This window comes from Microcaecilia unicolor, chromosome 5 (genome assembly GCF_901765095.1).
Source record: "Microcaecilia unicolor chromosome 5, aMicUni1.1, whole genome shotgun sequence".
Taxonomy (NCBI): Eukaryota; Metazoa; Chordata; class Amphibia; order Gymnophiona; family Siphonopidae; genus Microcaecilia; species Microcaecilia unicolor.
This window is the reverse complement of record NC_044035.1, coordinates 224282447-224302271: the sequence shown is the minus strand read 5'-3', so window position 1 is coordinate 224302271 and position 19825 is coordinate 224282447. Positions and strand designations below refer to the sequence as shown.

Here is a 19825-nt window from a genome sequence, read left to right as displayed (position 1 = left end):
AAATGGCGCTAAAATATGAGCAAGCCTCCAACTGTGGCAGGAGTTCTGGCAGCAGTATGGGATTCGAAATGGCAGTGGTTCCCACCAAAACTGAAACCAGCGCCTCAACGCTGCCTCTGAGGAGTCTCCTGGCTCTACTGCTGCTCCCAGCATTGCCTGCGCTGGAACCACAGCTGACGCTGAAGCCAATGGAGCCTGTTCCCCCACACAAAATGAGCAAAACCCCCCCAGCGCTAACAGGAGGGACAGAGCCTCAGACGCTGTGCCACCATGGGGACAAGACAGCAGGAACTAGGCACACACAAAAAGAAAGTGCCTCCGGGACCACGCACAGCAGCTGGGGTGCCAAACAGCCCCTCAGAGCAGAACCCAATAAGCTCCAAAACTTTCCCGTGGAAAATAAATCTTTTTTTTTTTTTTAAATAAGTGAGAGAACAGCTGCAGGCAGACCCCATCACCTCAAGATAATCCTGCTGCCCTGCAGAAGCCAAGTAGAGTCAAGGGCACAGAGTAAGTTCAAGGGGAAAGAGGGGAGGGACTTGGCCATCCACGTTTGGCACCCCTGGGGTGACAGACACCCCCAAGGGACTCAACCCCTGTCCAGTTAGCAGGTAGCCTGATTGTCTAGATGTCTCAAGTTTTTTGTGTGTGTGTGTGTTTTTTAAGGTCCCTTGCAGTGGTCTCTACACAAGAGCCGGGTCAGAAAGATTTTTTTTTTTTAAGAAAGGCCTATAACTCAAAGGAACTGCAGAGACTGAGAACACAATGACTTTCACCACTTATACACACACTTGATATATGTTCTCAGTCTCCATCTATTCTTTAAATGGCATTCCAAGTTGGGTGCTGTTTATAAACTAACACTTAACACCAGGATCTGGGACTAATTTTGGGTGCGAGGATTTACACTAACTGAACTCTGGTGTAAATTCCCACACCTAAATTAGACGCAGATCCCCCGAATTCTATAACACTGTGTGCAAGTCCAAGGAACGCCCCTGACCTACCCATGCTCCTCCTATTGCCATGCCCCCTTTTTGGATCCAAGTGGAAAAATTGACACGCACCTCTTTACAGAATAGCATCTATAAAGATGCACGTGTAAATTCCAAATTATTGCCAATTAGCGCCAATAATTGTTAGCACCCAATCAACAGCATTAACTGGCTAGTTGAGTAATTAAATTGTGCACACTATATATAGAATTAGGGAGCTAGTGCTGAGGCATTTTGTAAGGATATTCAAAGGCACTACTATTCAGAGCGCCTCTGAATATTCCCATCAGCAGCATTTATCCATATAGCAGGTGCAGTTACCCAGATAAATTCTGCTGACTATGGAACTGATAATCTTATATATATCGCTAGCGTAAATATTTAATATAATTGCTAATCCTCAGTTACATCTTCAATTCTCAGCTCATCTCCACAGGTGCCCTCTGCTAGGCCAGAAATGCTAGCCTTAATTAATGGGTGAGTGTTGTCACTGTCATAATATGGCTCCAAGTGGGGGCTTCTTTTCAAGGATCTTCTCCCAGATGTTTCTGACATAAAATAATCCTCAGTAATGCTGTCATTCATTTCCTCTTCATTATTTTCACATTCATCATTCAGTTTTGGCTCTTGACTGCTAGCCAATGCTTTGCTCAGATAATAACCAACCATTTCATTCTCTGATCTTTCATCCTCTTCAGTTACATCTGGGGCTGTAATTCCCAAATTACGGGCATTGTCTAGTAGTTTGGCTAGAGCAGTTTTGGAGAGAGGTGGGAAGTCTTTGGCTGAGCAACAGGAGGAAGTAGTTCTATCAGAGTCCAAGGCTTCCTCCTCGGTAGCAGCACTGCTGGATCTCTGAGAGCAGAGACAGTCCTGAAGAAGGGACCTTAGTTGTTCTTCGGATAGAGACGCAGAGCGATCAGACAGAAAGTCCATGGTCCTCAACTGATGATCTATCTCTTTAAGCCGATTCTGCTGCTCCCTCTGCTCCCGATTATCTCTCAGCACCCTCTCTCCTGGGGCGGTTTCCTGGTTCCCATTTATGTAAACTACTGACTGCTGGTAGATTTGACTAGGAATGCTAGAGTAGGAGCTACGCAAGGCAGAGAAATCCTCTACAGAAAGGACAGCCTGTAGTTCAGCGTCTATTTTTACCAGCTGTTGGTGCTCCCTGGGTTCTGGGGTGTAGCCTTCTCCTGCCACTATCCTTTCACACACGTCTTCCTCTGTGCCTGGAGTGTCACTGATTCCCTCGTCCATATCTTTGAGCAGTTCCAGCAGTCGATCCTTCTCTTCCTCCAGCAAAATCATCACCTGATCCCCTGCCTCTTTAACGAGCTCGACGTTCCTCTTGATGAACTCTGTTTTCTTTTTCCCCCTTGCTCCCTTCCTTTTCCTTCCCATCTGCTGGCTTTGCTCTCCATCCCCATCCTCATCACTGGGAACCTGCGTTTGGAAAACCGGAGTGAAGGCGACTAAGTCCTCCTGCTGGGCAGATTTGGTGAGGACCAGGAAGTGTCCAGTGTTGGCCGCCTCCTCGGGGCTTGGGCTGCTGCCGGGCAACACAGAGGCCCGCAGCTCTTCCCACAGCTTCCTGCTGAGCTCCAAGCCCTGGGCCTTCACTTCCCTCTCCCGAGCCTGCTTGCGGGCTAGGATCTTGTCCAGCCTCCGCATAGTGCGCACGGCTTGCTGCAGCCGTGGATCTCGGTTCTCTCGCTCGGGTGTCCAGCTTCCCCCCCACGCATCCGGGGTGGGTGAAGGTGCAAGCTCCGCGCCGGCTTCAGGAGTTTTGGGTTCCGGGGGTAATACCTCCAAACTTCCAGCCGCCATGCTGACGATACCCGTTTTGGCCTTGTCCGAGCACGGCGAAACTCGGCTCCCGGGACGCGACTTGCCACTGCAGGCTGGTCTTGAGATCTCATCCAGGCTGCTCCGGACAATGTCCATGGCCTGAGCCACGGCGTTACCCGTTGTCCGGGCAACCGCGGCACCCGGTGCGCATGCGCATTGTGGCACGCGCCTGTACCCACTGAATTACGTCTGTAGTGGCCGTGGGCCCGGGGCCCGGGGCCCGGGGCCCGTTTCTGCCACGGCCCTCGGCCGAGTCAAAGGTGTTGATATCGCGAAGGACGTGCGCGTGCCTTCCTCAAAGCCTGGAGACTCATAAGCAGTTGAAATTTAACTTCCTTATGGCGTAGACCCTTCTGGCACCAGGGCCGCCCCCGAGGTCGTCGTTGCCGCCCCCTCCGTCCACTACCGGGCTGGTAAATGGCGCTCTCGCCGGTCCACCTCTGCGCCCCCCCCCCCCCTCCACAAAATTACAGAGCTCAGCTGGCTACAGCGGGGAGAGAGCCTGGGGGGGGGGGGGCAATGCATTACTCCAGGAAAAAAAAATTAAATGAGCCCAGGTTCCAATCTAATTCATGTTTAATGTGGGATAAAATGCCATAAATCTCTCTATATAAAAGACAACACCAACGTTCTATGAAGCCTCCAGCCGGAAGTGTGAAGGGGGCAAGATATCCAGTTTCCCTATGAGTGTCTGCCCCGCCCTCTCTGTAACACAGTCAGTGAAGGAAAACAGCAGAGCACGAAATCAAATCGCTGGCTCTGTAACAGTGAAGGACTCAGAGGGGGGGAGGGGAGAGAGGCCAGAGGGCAGGGACACACACACTCCCACATGCACACAGAAGAAAACATTGCTAGCCCCCGTTCCATTTGCATCAGAAATGGGGCTTTTTTACTAGTAAGTAAATAAATATAAACTTTTAATGTTGAGGACCTGATTCTCAAAGTGGACATATTCCAAACACTATAATGAAAATAAAATGATTTTTTTCTACCTTTGTTGTCTGGTCTTTGTTTTTCTGATCATGCTGGCCAGGGCCGTGCCAAGGGTCTGTGGCGCCCCCCCTCCCCCCCCGCAGACGAACAGTGGTGCCCCCCCCCCCCCCCCCGTGAAGGTGATTGCTGCCCTCCCGCTCCCTGGGCCATGTCCCAACTGCCCGCCCTCTTCTCCCCCCCCCCCCCCAAGATCCCTTTTAAATTTACCTCTGGCAGCGAACGAAGGCGCAGCGTCAGTGAAGGAGGCAGCGCTCCCGACGTCTCTAGTCTTCCCTTCGTTCAATGTCCCGCCTTCTTCTGACGTCGGGAGCGCCGCCTCCTTCACTGACGCTGCGCCTTCGTTCGCTGCCGGAGGTAAATTTAAAAGGGATCTTGTGGGGGGGGGGGGGGGAGAAGAGGGCGGGCAGTTGGGACATGGGAGAGGGCGAGGTAAGCATGGCATGGCGGGGCGCCCCCAGAGGACGGCGCGCTCCTGCGTGCTTACCTCGCTTACCGTGTTGGCACGGCCCTGATGCTGGCCCAGTATCCGATTCTGCTGCTACCTGTCCTCTTAACTCCGTTTCCAGGGCTTCCTTTCCATTTATTACTTTACTTTCCGTCTTTCTTCTTCATTTCTTGCCCTACATCTGTAAGTAAAAGCTGGGTCCTCTGCAGCCTTGACTATCCAGTGGCTCCAGCTTCTGCCTATTTTCTTCATCCATGTGCAGTTTTTCTCCTCTCTTTTCCCTCATCTCATCTCCTTCCTCACTCTTCCCTCCCCTCCATCCACCCATGTCCAGCAACCCTCCTCTCCCCTCCAGCCAGTGGTGTGCTGGAGCAGGCTCGTGAGAGCCGTTTGTTAAATTTTGAAGAATTTTGGGAGCCGGTTGTTAAAGTAGGCCCTCCATGGCTACTTTAACCACTGGCTCCCAAAATGCGGGCTCGGGCCCCCACCTCAATTCTCTTTTACTTTGCTGGTGGGGATGCTGAGCTTCGCCAGCCAAGTGAATAGACTACTGCTGTTCCCCGCTCCTGATTTCCAGCTCTGAGCAGCAGGCTGGGACTTCTGCATGTGCAAGAAGTCCCAGCTTGCTGCTCAGAGCCAGAAACAAGCAGTGGGGTGTGGTGGCAGGCCATAGCATGCCTATATGAGGTGGAGAGAGAGGGGCATACGTTGTCCCCCCAGTCCACCCATGCCCTGCCCCCCCCCAAATTGCAGGGCTGGCTATGCCCAGAGAGAGAGAGAGAGCCCGTTGTTAAAAATTTACCAGCACAACCCTGCCTCCATCCACCCATGTCCAGCGATTCTCTTCTCTCCCCCTGCCCCCCTCCAGCCACCTATGGCCAGCGATTCTCCTCTCTCCCCTGCCCCCCCCCTCCAGCCACCCATGGCCTGTGATTCTCCTCTCCCCTGCCCTCCCGTCAGCCACCCATGCCCAGCGATTCTCCTCTCTCCCCTGCCCCCCCTTCCAGCCACCCATGGCCAGCGATTCTCCTCTCTGCTGCCCTCCCTCCAGCCACCCATGCCCAGCAATTCTCCTCTCTCCCCTGCCCCCCCTCCAGCCACCCATACCCAGCGATTTTCCTCTCCCCTGCCCCCCTCCAACCACCCAGGTCATCCAGTGGATTCTTCAGGGCAGGCAGGAAAGATCCCCAGTCTTTCCTGCCCGCTGGCGGCGCTGACTTTCCTGCGGCGCTACTGCAGCGCTCTTCAAAATGGCCACCAAGACTTACAAGGGCGGCCTCCAAGACTTCAGCAGAAGTCTCACGAGGCCACAGCTGGAAGTCTCGGCGGCCATTTTTATTTATTTACGTCAATTTATATACCGTATCTTATTGCTACTGCAAGACAGAACGGTTTTAAAGAGCGATCCGGCAGCGGGAGAGGATCAGCGCTGGCAGCGGGCAGGCAAGACTGGGCATCTTTCCTGCCTGCCCCGAAGAATGCCTTCCTCAGGTACTCAGAGGGACCCTGCTTGGGGGAAGGAGGGAGGGAGGAGAGCCGGCTCGCCCTGAAGAACAACCGGCTCTTGCGAGCCGGGTCCAGCACACCACTGGGTGGAGGGGACTATGGTGCCGGGCCCCCCTTGGAGGCCCGGGGAATTTTGTCCCCCCTGCCTCCCTCTCTCGGCGGCCCTGTCTGGCACCTTTGTTATAGCTGGATCTACAAACCCCGTTCTGTTCTGGCTGCTAGAAGAACTTTTCCAACAGTTAGGGCTGGGGGATTCCCCCCAGGTATTTATTTTATTTGTTGTAGGTTGCTGGTGGTGCAAGGCAGAAAGCATTGTGGGAGGGGAATTATATGCCCACTGACTTTGGACTCAGGCCCAACCAAAATACCCATCCCACACTTTGTGTTGAGATGCCAAGTTACTCAGTTCCAGGTTGGAGACTTTTTCGGCAGTCCTGGTTTTGAATTTTTATTCCAAAGCAGCGTGGGATTTCTAGTTCCTGATCCTACCCATTGACATAAGTGTTACAAGTCCCATAACGTACCAGAATGGCGTGGTCAGAAATCCAGGACTGTCCCAAAATCTCTGTGTCAGCATTCCTGCACTAACAGCCACTAGCAAGGCTTTATAAAAGGGGGTAGTAGGGTAAGAGGGTAAAGTTTCTCGATGTCAAATTACTGCTTCATAAAACAGCTGGTCCTAGAAATGGGGGTGGGGGGGGGGGGAAGAGAGAACTGGTCTGGATTTCATCCATTAACATGAAGGACCTACAATTCGTTTTAACACAATGGGGGGGGGGGGGGGGGGGAGAGAACTAGTCTGGACTTCATTCTCTCATCTGAAGGACCTGCAATTCTTTTAACACAATCTTACGCTTAGTGACCTTTCTTATCAATCTCCTTACCGCAGAGGGACTGACTCTCAGATGGAAGGCGTGATTGAGATGGATGCCTTTTTGAAAATGCTACTCAAAGTCAGACCGTCCCAAACAGATGTCATGTTGTTATGAGTTCTCAAAAGAAAGAATAATAAAGTTACTACTTAGTAGCTTCATTCCGTGCCCCCTAGTCCTCCTGGTATTTTTGGAAAGAGTAAACAAGTGATTCACATCTACCTGTTCCAATCCACTCCGTATTTTATAGACCTCTATCACATCTCCCCTCAGCAGCAGCGTAGCCAGACCTGCCATTTTGGGCGGGCCCCGCATTAACCTGGGTGGGCTGTTCCCAACCCCACCCCTAATTTTAAAATATTCCCTCCCCCCCCCCCCCCCGGCATTTTCTTCTGTCTCCCTCGGCCTATCTTGGCAGCGCTTTCTCCCTTCGCCATCCCCTCCCTCTCTTCTGACGGCTCTCCCCGTCTGCATGATCTGTTTATTTTTAGTCCTTGAAGCGCCGTTCTCCCTCCAGCACCGCACCGGCGATTCCGATAGCCTTTTGCCAGCGTGGCGTGCGTCATCGGGGACGGGGCCTCTCAGGCGCATCCTGAGGTGGGATGCGCCTAAGGAGAAGCCCCGCCCCCGACGATGCATGCTGGCAGAAGGCTATCGGAATCGCCGGTGCGGTCCTGGAGGGAGAACGGCGCTTCAAGGACTAAAATTAAACAGACCACGCGGATGGGGAGAGCCAGCAGAAGAGGCAGGAAAAGATGGCTTGGGTTGGGGCTTGTTAGGGTGGGCGCTGGGCGGGCCTGAAGGAAAAGTGGCTGGGCCTGGGCCCATCCAGGCCCACCCGTGGCTACGCCCCTGCCCCTCAGCTGTCTCTTCTCCAAGCTAAAGAGCCCTAGCTGCTTTAGCTTTTCCTGATAGAGAAGTTGTCCCATCCCCTTTATCATTTTTGTTGCCCCTGTACCTTTTCTAATTTCGCTATATCTTTTTTGAGATGCGGTGACCAGAATTGCACACAGTATTTGAGGTGTAGCCACAACACAGAGCAGTACAAAGGCATTATAATATTCTCATTTTTGTTTTCCATTCCTTTTTAAATAACTCCTAATGTTCTATTTACTTTCTTAGTCGCTGCTGCACACTGAGCAGAGGATTTCAATGTATCATCAGTGATGACACCTAGGATCCTTTTCCTGGTCGGTGACTCCTAATGTGGAACCTTGTATCAAGTAGCAATAGTTTGGGTTCTTCTTTCTCACAATCATCACTTTACAGCGACCCCAGCACAGAACCCTAGGAAACCCCATATCTACCCTTGTCTATTGAGAATACTGACCATTTAACCCTACTTTCTGTTTTCTATCTTTTAACCAGTTTTTAATCCACAATATGATATTACCTCCTATCACATGACATTCTAATTTCCTCAGGAGTCTTTCATGAGGGACTTTGTCAAATACCTTTTGAAAATCCAGATACACAATATTGACCGCCTCACCTTTATCCACATGTTTATTCACCCCTTCAAAGAACTGTAGTAGATTGGTGAGGTAAACTTAGAGGCAGCATAGAATGTAACAGCAAATGGACTGCAAGACCCATATAGAGTGCCGTTAGCTCTGCTTTTTTATTTTTATTTTTAAATTTAGCTCATGCCTTTAAAGTAGTAATTTGCTTCCATTAATTCTTCTTATTTCATACAAATATAATAAAAATAATTTGATTGAAATGGCAGAAAATAGTATCAGTCTTTGTTGTTTTTCTCATTACAGTTCTGAAAACGAATAAGACAGCTACTTGAATAAACATTTTTACTTTTATTCCGATTGTAATCTGAATTCTTTATCCTGCTAGACCAGTTCAGACAAGTGAGTTGTTCTCCCACCTCCAGCAGATGGAGACAGAGAAAACAGCCTCAGTGACATTATCCCTGCCTCCAGCAGTTTTTCTTTGCAGCCTGGCTCCCTGTGGCTCCAAGGTTTAGGTTCAGTGCCTTGACCTAAGCTCTTAGGGATTGGTCTACAGATCTTTGCCCAAATGAGCCAGTGGGAGCTCCATTGCCAGGGATCTGGACCCATGGTCTCACCTTTTGGGGCTAAGTGAATGAGGCAGACTTGGCTTTGTGGGTAAATGGGAGCCTGAGTGTGTGGTTGCCAGTGATCATCCCCCTTTCCCCTTCTTGGTATTGGTTTTGCTGTATCATCTTTGGCCTTCTGTGGGAACATGTGTCTCCTTTGCTACAAGTCTCATTGTCTAAACGCCCTGGCACTATCCCTATAGCAAAGGCACAGAGAGGGGGCAGGGTAGCAATAATATCCATGTAGCAGTGATATTCAGCTTCTATAGGGATAAGCTATATATTTAGACTTCTTCAACAGACATCAAGTAACAGATATCAGTGGCTACAGTCACTGCACTACACATATATTCAGCACTTGTGACTATACTTATAAATTAATACATATAGTGAGCATTGCTATATGTAGTGGCTAGCATTTAAATACAGTGACCACCACTGCTGAAATTCACCTGCTGTTTTATAGTAAACAATGGGTTTATGAGCCTAAAAACTATTATTTCATGAAGTGTATTTCTCAGTTGGTGCTTATTTTGAGTTTTAAAGCTGTTGCAGAAAAAGACTCTCTCTCTTCCAGTTTCAGCTTATGGAAAGGCAATCTCTGCTGTACCATTGGGCAGCTACTTTCAAAATTGATGCCCAGGGCTCTAATTGGCCCTGGATTTCAAATCTAGCCTGAAGGTACTGGATTCCCCCCAGTTTTGACAAGGGAACGGAGAGAGAAAGATCTCTTTACTGAGGTCCTGTGAACAGCTACATTTCCTGAACTACCCAGATAGTAAACAAATGTTTAGATAGTTTTATAATTGATCCATATTCAGTTACCCGTTATTGCTTGCTGATTTCACCTTTTTTCTGTTTACTGTTCAAATTCTGTGACAATAAACCTTATTTATTGACTCTGCTGTCCTGGACTAAGAATCCTGGTTCGTATGTTTGGGTCTATGGGTGCTTTCTGGGAACTGTGGGACCCCTGGAGTGTGGCCCTGGTGTCTTAGAAATCACCGAGGAATAACCTGAGAGTGGGAGACTAGCCCAGAGGCAAGCGGGACCCAGTTGGAAGGTGCTAGTATAGAGCACGAGCCCAAGCGCAGGTGAGGCTAGGCAGACCCTTCAGGTGGCCACAGGGTAACCCCAGGCACATACTAGGTGTTTTGTGACAACACTATTAGACTAAAAGAGGTTTATTGTGAGGGGGTCAAGATCAGGAAGTGTCCGAGCTTGTTTAGATTTAAAAGCAGTCTCAAAGAGCTGGGTTTTTCAGTGGAACTTGGACAAGGCCAGAGATGGAGCAAGACACAGCTCTGCAACACAAAGTATGGAGTCTGGAGTTAGCAATCAAGTAGAATGGCACAGAAGTGAGTAACTTGTCCAATGAACAGAATTTAGGAGGAGGGATAGAGGAGGACACAGGAAGGCTACAGAGCTGGCAAGTTACCCATCCAGGAAGAAGACTTTTCTGATTGGTCCTGGATTTCTGCCAACTTCATCCTGGTGCATTATGGGACTTCAGTACAGATTTTAATGGGTTGAATCAGGGACTACAATACTACACTGTTTTGGAATGTAAGTTTAAAACCATCCAAAAAGTCTCCCTCCTGTAATGGGTAACTTGGCAGCTCTGAAGCTAGCAGGTAACTTTATAGGGGAGGAGTACTTTGAACTGAATGCAGAGGCAGATAGGTACGCAATATAGAACTCTAAGTCATGGGCGTAGACTGGGGGGGGGCGAGGGGGGGCATTGCCCCCCCAAACGACGACGACCCGCAGCGGCGAACGGGCGGCCAGCAGTAGTAAAGGCAGCAAGCAGCAGACAGGCTCGACTCCGCCTTCCTCTGATGTCATTTCCTTTCGGGCGGGAAGCAGAGAGGGCAGAGAAGCAGAGTCGAGCCTATCTGCTGCTTGCTGCCTTTACTAATGCTGGCCACCCGTTCTCCGCTTCAACTTCGGTACCAGGGGCTGTTGGTAGCGGCGCTGCAGCGATTACAACAGTCTGCCTCGGAGCCTCAGCCTTCCCTGCCACACGTCCCGCCTATGCGGAACAGGAAGTTGTACCAGAGGAGGCGGGACATGTAGCAGGGAAGTCCGAAGCAGACTGCTGTTATTGCTGGCTGGCTGCAGTGCCGCTACCGGCAGCGATCAATGCAAGTGAGTGAGGAGGAAGGAAAAGGGAGAGACGCTGGAACCGGAATTGGGGGGGAGGTGAGAAAAGGAGAAAAATGGAGGTACTGTTCAGCTGCACCTTTGGGAGGAGCGAGGTGATGGAACCATGTGGGTAGGGGTGAATGGTGGCAGGAGGAGGATCTACAGGATGGAGGGAGAGAGCTGCAGGTCTGCTGTGCTGGATATTTTTTTTGGGGGGGGGGGATGATGAACAGAGAGGAAGAGGTGATGGATTGGGGGGGGAAGGGATTGCTAGATGTGGATTAGCTGGTAGGAGGGAAGAAGGGAGAATGGATGGTAGGAGGAAGGGAAGAGAAAAGAGAGTGTCAGGGAGACAGAGAAGCGAGATTCTGGTCATTGAGGGAGCATAGAGACAGGGACACAAAGGGACAATGCTGGACAGAGAGGGGATAAGGGCATACAGGGACAATGCTGGGAGGGAAAAAGGGATAATGGAAGATGCAGGACATAGGGTGGGTAAGAGGACAGGGGAGATGCTGGAAATGGGGCGTAAGAAAATGATGGGGGGGTGCTAGACATTGTACGGGGATGGGGACAAAGAGGGGATATGCTGGACATAGGAGAAATAATGATATAATGGAGAAGCTGACATGGAAGGGGACATGGAGGGATGCTGGATTGAAGTAAGGGAAGGAGGATATGCTGGACAGAAGAGGGTGAGAGAAAGAGAATATACTGGTCAGAGGAGTGAAAATAGGGAGAGAGGGTGCTGTATAGAAGGGAAGAAATAGAAAGAGAGGGTGCTGGAAGAGGGGAGAATTAGCACAAAAAACAAAAAACCAGGAATAACAGGATGAAGATTGGGGTGAGGGACACATTGAGGGCAGATACTGAAACTCCAGGAAGGGTAGGGACAGGGCTACTGCATAAAGAAGGCACTGCATAAAACAGAAGACACTTGGGACCAAAGCGAATAGAAAAACTAAATGATGAGACAACAAAGGTAGAAAAAAGTATTTTATTCAGAATTTATTAATTGGAATATGTCAGCTTTTGGAAATGTGCATCTGTGATATTTTGCATGTAAGTTTCAATTTTTCTGGTATTGCTGCATGCTGAGTCTGTCCTTGGAATTAGTGCTGTTATGGTTTAGTAAGAATATGAGTGTGTTTTTGCACAAGTTTGTGTATAGCGTTTTGCAGTGGAGAGATTGTGTGTTGGCCTTACTGAGGTGGCACCAAAACATCAGAAAGGGTGTAGAGCCTAAATCATGACACACTACCTCTTGAAGGATCTACATATAGCCTATGCATTTCTAAGGTCAACACTGGCATGGTATGGGAAAGGGGGTGGGGAAATACTACAGGAGAGAAAGAGGAGGTGCTGGGTAAGGAGGAAAGAAGGAAGGGAGAAAGAGCCGGCTTGATATCTCATATTCATTATGGTTATTCCCAAAAAAAGCCAGCTCTTTTTCCCTTCCTTCCTCCCTATTAGCATATTCATTTGCATATGTATATATGCATTTAAATACAGTGACCACCACTGCTGAAATTCACCTGCTGTTTTATAGTAAACAATGGGTTTATGAGCCTAAAAACTATTGAGGGCATATGTATATATGCAAATGAATATGCTAATATGCTCCGCCCCATCCTTTGCCCCCCCAAATGAAACAGTCAAACTAGGCCTATGCTCTAAGTAGAATGGTAATCTAGCCCAAAAATGCCAAAAGGAGATAACTCAGCAGCTAAACTTTAGACAGACTACAGAGCAGGGCCACTGAGGGGGAGGGGAGGCAGGGGTGGCAAGATTCCCCTGGGCCCAGCCTCCAAGAGGGGCCTGGTGCTGGTAGGCCAGATGAGATCCAGGATCTTTCCCTCCCATTGCCCCCACCGTCCTCTACTTGCCTGAAGATTTTAAATGGCAACTAAAGAACTAAAAGTGTGGTGTGGAAGCACAACAATATCCAAACGAATCAAAAAAATCCACTTGATGAAAATGACTCAATTAATAGAGAAAAGGCCTCAAAGAGCTCCGAGATCAGAAATTAATCTCACGGGGCTTAAACAGACACCATGGTCTTCTCTTCATCATAGGCCAAAACCCCCAAATGCCACAGATCTAGAAAACATTTTTTAAACTTTGGTCAAAAAACAGTTATATGATAAACATAAATGTATTGTCTGTGTGTAGAGCACTACTGGAGCGTAGCGTGCTATCCAATGTACACAATTCCACTTATCTTTATTAAGTAGTGTTCATTGGGTGTTGCTCTCCGCTGTGCGGACCTTCACTTGCTGCCCTGAGCTGACGATGGGCAGTGTTTCGCTGCTTCTTCAGGGTCTCAGGCTGCAAATGGAACACTCGCACAGCTCTCCACAGCAGGCAGCAGTTATTGAGAGACACTGCTCTGCCAGCCACGGGGCATTCTTCCTGCCATTTCCCGCCTCCTATGAAGTAACTTCCTGTTTCTGCATAGGCAAGTAGTGGTACCAAGAAGGACCTGTGGCTGGCAGAACAGGGTCTCTCACTCACTGCTGTCTGCCATTCAATGACTCCAGCAAGTAGAGAGGGGGAGGGATGGCAGCAGGCCCCTTAACATTATTTGCCCCGGGCCAGGCTTTGTCTCTCAGCGGCCCTGCTGCAGAGATGCCAAGTTACCCAGTTCCAGGCTGGAGATTTTTGGCCAGTCCTGGTTTTGAACTTACATCCCAAATTAGTGTGGGATTTTTAGTGCCTGATCTTGCCCATTGAAATCAATGCTCAGAAATCCAGGATTGTCCCAAAATCCCCAGTCTGGAACTCAGTAATTTGGTATCTCAGACTGTAGCAGAGAAAGATGGTTCAGAAGCAGACCTGTGAGGACAAGTTGCAGTAGTTTAACCTTGAGGTGACTGAAGAGTGATTAAGGATTATGATAGTGAATTCAGAAGGGAAATGGTGGAATTTGGGGGATATTGTGCAAAAAGAACCAAAGTATTGTAGCAGTGTTTTGAAGGAGAGAGAGAGTGGAGTCTGATAATTCCAAGGTTGCAAGGAGAGGGAGGCTGGCAGTGTTATCCATTGAGATAAATTTGGAAAAGAGAAAGTGAGTCCTGGCTCCATTAAGTTTAAGGTTGTGGTAGGACATCCAGGAAGCTGAATTCTGATCTATTTTCAGCAGAGCAGAGCCCAAGCAGCACATGTTCTTGCTTAACTTACATGTGATGGGATAGATTGTTACAGTAACACCCCAGCCTAACCTGCTCAGGAGTCTGAGAAGCATTCAGACTGCCTCCTCTATGCAATGTGACTAGCAAGCACAGCCTTTTCCTGGAGGTGAAATGCTGCACTATTTCTGGTATAGCCCTGGAGCAGCTCACCTTGATTGCTTAATTTTGTCTGACAAAAGCCAATGTGGATAATGTAGTTTGGTTATCATATTAGTCTACCTGAATGCATGGAATAAAGATTAATAAATAAAAGCAGAACGTATAAGATGATATCTTTTAAATTGAACTGACAATACAACAAGCAGAAAGACCTACACCTGGAGATTTGCCTCCTGTGTGTTCAGTTTTTAAGGAAAGCCTAGATGGGAGGGACAGTACATGGATAAACTCGGCTAAAACTACTGTGAAATTGGTATTTAGGTATGTTATGGCAATAATGCACATTATTTGCCCCTTAATGCACATTAAAAGCACAAACTTGCATTATATTACTGTAACACACATTACTTAAGTTAACAGGGGACACATAGTAATGAGATGCAAAGAATGTAAAACATGACAAATACCTCATTATTATGTAAATAAGATAAAGCAGCTGAATTATTTTTCTTGCCTGGGAGCGTCTGGTCGCTATCTTATTGCTTGATGGAAGGAGGGGTGGGATTTGATAGACCACATGTCTGAGGCTACAATCAAAGCAGTTAACATATTATATACAGGTACTTATTTTGTACCTGGGGCAATGGAGGTTAAGTGACTTGCCCAGAGTCACAAGTGAGGCAGTCCTGGAAATAGGAGATAGTTTAGATTTTAAATAAATTCTTGATAATTTAGATTCTGTCTTATAAGAAATTCTGATCTCTGCTTATTTTAAAATATGTTTTATTCTGTTTAATTTTTAATACTTTCTTTTAATAAGTTCTATTTCTCCCTGTAAAATATCTTTTCAATTCAGTGTTTACATCTTTGTCTGACTTTTCAAATGAGATTTTCTGCAATTTAAGAGGTCATCATCTGGTTTCAATTATCCACATTCCTAGCTAGTTCTGTGTATGAAGCTAAAGGTGAAAGAGGTCTGGTAGGACTGGCCCCTTAATGAATGTCCTGAGGGGGTTAGAGGCCAGCTAGCATTTTAAGTTATGAAGTTAACTGGGAATCTGATTATGTGAATAATAAAACAGAGGATTGAGTTATTGGTAAAATAATAGAATTTGAGAATTTAATAATAATAAAATGCAGGAGATAGGTGCCGCATTGTCTAGTTTGAGAGGCCCCAGGTCGTAGGTCAGTTTAGGAAATATCTGAAACCTATGTAACTGATATTGTAAGTAATGTGTAGAGATAATTAGTTCAAGACAGGGTAATCAATCTATTCCTTACCATCTGGTGAGAAAGGGGGGCTAGAGGGGTTTAGAACCATATATAAATGAGAACAGAAGCAGCTTACAAGAGAGACAGGAAAGACACAAGACACAAAGAGCCAAGAGAAGGAGAGGGCTAGCGCTGATGTCCTACTTTGGTTGCTGGCAAATAAAGAAGATTTCTCTCTCATTCTGGTGTGTGGTATTTGACTCCTGAAGTACCATAGATTCTGCTAACAATAGTGGTAATTCCTGCATCACAAGGAGCTGCAGTGGGAATTGAACTCAGGTCTCTTGGTTTGCAGGCAAGAGTACTAACCTAGTCTACGCCGTAAAAGGGAGTGGGCATAATAATCTTCCTTTTCTACCCTCCCAAAAGCCCTTCATTACAATTCCTCCACCCCACCCCACCATCACACTTATACCCATTACTTCTATCCCCAGTGTCTAAGGAGGTTCAGTGCAGAAGCAATCCTTAGTTGCTCCTGCCCTTGCTAGAACCTTTTTGAACTTGGCGACTCTTAGCAGTATTCTCACAGTGACACCCTCAAGTTCAAGCTATGGCTGATAGCACACTACATTACTCATGTATCATGGAAGTTGAGAACCTGCAGTACTGAGATACATCATGTTAGTGACTGCTAGGGTGAACTAAGGTACAGTAAAATGCCTACGTTTACCATTCCTTAATATAGTTCACATGCACACTCACAATGCTTTTGCTTGTTCTTGGGCCTGAGTTTAGAAATTGCTGCCATGACACATCAGTCAGGTCTGGTTTAAAGTGAGTTCACAGGATATTTACCATGTAGATGTATGAGATATATTTGTATAGGTTTGATCTGAGAAGCAGGTTATTATGTATACCCTGAAAACCAGGCCTGTTTTCACACAAACTGGCTCTGTACTAGTTACAAGTAAAATAAAGGGGTGGGGGGTGGGAAGCCAACATTTGGATTCTTAAAACCACAAAACAAATTGTTGAGGTGGTTATATTTAAATTCTGCTACACTGTGGTGTTCCATCCACACCCAGAGTGTGTTATGAGGCACGAGACATGAAGAAACGTTTTCAAGTGGGCAGGGTAGCTTTTTCAAAGGGATTTATTCACTAATAGCAGCATGAGGGAAAGTAAAGTAAACATCTGGTGCTATCATAACTATACAAAGTCAATGAACAAGGCAAGAAAGTCAGGCAGAACTACTGGAAAACACCTTCTGATTATCCTATTACTGCTGTTTGTAAATGTGTTCACATCCTTATACGTATGTCACAGTCTAAAAAAACATAATTCAAAATGCATTAAAGAAGTTTATTACTCTGATCTACACCACATATTCTGTGTTTTCAATATGAAAATATTTCTATAATTAAGAATAATAAACCAAACTAGTTTTGATTGGATAAGTCTCGACACTCCTTGTCATAATGCAAGCCAATACACTTCACAATATTATTCCAGGCCTTAAATCTTTGCACTGGTTACCCATTCAACACTGGCAGTTTAGAATACTTGTATTGGTTTTTAAGGCCATTAGGGATTTCTGTACAAGCTTACTTACAAGATATTACGCAACATGTGTACTTCATTCAAGCCAGTGTGAGCTATGTTTTCCCCTCTATTAATCTATATTAAAAAGTTTGTTACTAACCTCCCTGTTTAGTAAGCTACAATAGTGTATGCCGTGTGCTGCCAACACAGCCCATTCACTTTGAATGGGCTGAGTTGGCATTGCCATGCAGCTTAGTAAACAGGGGAGTAAGTTTTTATGTGGAAGACTTTGGAATGTATTGCCACTGGAGGTTCTACTCTGAGCAGCCCATCATGTAAGGAAATAACCTAGTGGTTAGATCAATGGACTGATCAGGGAAGCCAGGGCCTCTTAGGCTTCTGCAGCTGGTGTCATGGTTCTTGCAGGTATCCAGGTAATGCCACATCTGAGTTTGCTTCACTAACATTTCAGCCATCTTACTGTGACTTTCTACAGTGTGATACTGTGTGGAATGGCTGTGGGCTAGGTTTTATGTAGTGGTTCTCAGTCTGGATTGGTTGATGACTGTCCAATCACATTTTAAACTCTTGGGCTGGAAAAGTTATTGGTCTGTATCTTATCAATTTAAACTCTTAACAGTGGAACCAGTGGCGTAGTCAGATGATGTTTTTTTGGATGAACCAATGAGTGGAATTGGTGGGCATGAGACATTTTCTTTCTGGTCTGCATCCCTCCCCCCAACAATGAATCCATTGGCTGACAAGAGATCCCCAAGCCCTACCAGCTAAAGATATCATCAATGCGCATCCCCAGCCATCAGAAAACTGTGGCAGGCAGTGGTCATGATGCTGGCACCCTACCCATGCTCAATCTGTGCCTGTGAGCCACAGACTGAAGGAAAAGGAGCTGTCCTTAAGCCCAGGGCATTAGAATGGAAAAACAAAATGAATGGTCCACACTAATTGAAGACACAGTGCCCAATGCCATCTTGAGCTCAAGAGCTGGATCTTTTCATTAGCTTTAATTGTAGTGAAAATGGATATTTTGCTAGAGGTTGCCTAATAGTAGTACTCTGGACATTAATCTAGATCCCACATACCTGCAATTTAATGGATTATCCCCATCCAGGGATATGGAGCCCTGTTATCCAAGTTGAACTGGATGGGACTCCCCTTTGTGCACAGGTTATGTTAGCAGGGCATTATATTGTTCAGGGCCTAACCTGAAAGTTTATCTAACCAAGGATTCAGAGCCTACCCAGAGAGTTAGCCAAAGGCTTCTGGGAGATACTGCAGGCAGCTCTGAACAGCCGCCATCTGACCTGTGGTGCTGTCAGTGTAGGTAGACAGGATGTCTCCTTACCGGATAGGATTAGTTTACATAGGATTAAGTGCTCAAGGGTAGCCAGACAGGCTGTCTCCGAGAACTGGGCCTTCAAAGGAATCCACAGCACCTTGGTAATCAGAAGACATCAAACAAACCAAATTATGACACTGGCAGGTGCCTGATGAATTCAGAGGGACAATCATTCATACACAAGACACACCAACATTCAGACACAGGATACACACATGCATTCATATTTCCACACATTTTGGGCACACATATACATGCATTCATATATTCACACATTTTGGACACAGGAAGGACACTCATACACATTCAAACCTTTGTCACCAACATTATTTAATGTGCTAATGTTCTCCTTAGGCTTGGTATTAAACTGCTCTGGTTGTAAGATATGTGGATGGCATAACGATTTTACTACCTGTTACTTGGACAGTTGAAATCAAAGCAGTGAGAATAAGAGATTGTATTCATTCCTTGGCACTTATGGATAAACCAAGTTCCTTTTTCTTGGCCAATCAGACAAGATCTGGAATGATGATGTTGAAATTGAGTGGTCAGCTTTTCTTCTTCAAGAAAAATATTAAGGTTTTAGGAGTCATATCATCTGGCTCTCTAACAGTAGAGTCACAAGTAAAATCACTTATTAAGCAGTATTTTCTTTTGTTTGACACCCACATATTTCGACTGGTTGTCCAAAGTCTACTCCCTATCTTCTGGACTATAGTAATGAGGCAGCCATGGGCAAAGAAAGTGTTAACTCTGAGAAATAATTATATATATATAAGAAATGATATTAAAAGCTTGAAGTTTGAATTCTTTTCACTCTGCCAGCAAAGTAGTGAAGGAATGCAGGCTGGAATTAATTAGAGTCTAGTTTGGCCGAGCTAAGGTTAGGAAAGGTCAGTGAGAAATGAAACTCTGTCCCTTGTGAATTGCCAATGCTAGCTGGCACATCTGTAAATTATTAGGCTTACTGAATAGTTTTGTAAGCAGGCACGAGCCAGACATATGACATATTGTAGTTTAAGAATAGGCTGAAATACTATTTAGAAGTGCTTAATATGTAGATAGCTTAGATATAGATATATCTGATTATGCTTATTTTAGAATATGCTGTATTCTGTGTAAATTAATAAGTTTTGTGTCTATGTAGAATGTCTGTTAAATCCTGTATTACTCTTTGTCTGACATTTCAAGCAAAGACTGCTGTGAGGAGATCAACATGTGTTTTGAATTAACTATGGTCTTAGCTAGTTCTGTGTATGGAGCTGAGAGGTGAAAAAGGTCAGAACTAGTCAGCTCTCTTCTCCTTGATTAATTATAGGTAAAATGCAGGAATGGTCTTGGAAGTAATAACCTGATATGTATGCTATTAATTAAGATTGGCTTTTGACCTCTTTAATGAATGCCAGAGTTTAGTTAGCAGTTAGTATGAACCAGACTAGGAATATGAGAATAACCAATGTTAGATGGGGCCTCTTAGTCTCTAAGGGAATCCAGTCTAAGCCATAGATGAGACATCAATCATAATGAGAAATGTAAGAGTTCTGGA

The 19825-nt window shown here is 46.4% G+C and overlaps 1 protein-coding gene across 1 annotated transcript; it reads right to left on the bottom strand.

The window, feature by feature from the left end:
- Positions 1-1001: 1001 nt before the first annotated feature.
- On the bottom strand, positions 1002-3125 carry FSIP1 (fibrous sheath interacting protein 1). The gene has a single exon (XM_030204942.1). It carries the CDS (start codon positions 2940-2942, stop codon positions 1389-1391), a length of 1554 nt encoding a protein of 517 aa, XP_030060802.1. The 5' UTR covers positions 2943-3125; the 3' UTR covers positions 1002-1388.
- Positions 3126-19825: the final 16700 nt, after the last annotated feature.

Coding starts and splice junctions, on each gene's coding strand:
- FSIP1 (XM_030204942.1), bottom strand. CDS start 2,942: ATGGACATTGTCCGGAGCAGCCTGGATGAGATCTCAAGACCAGCCTGC.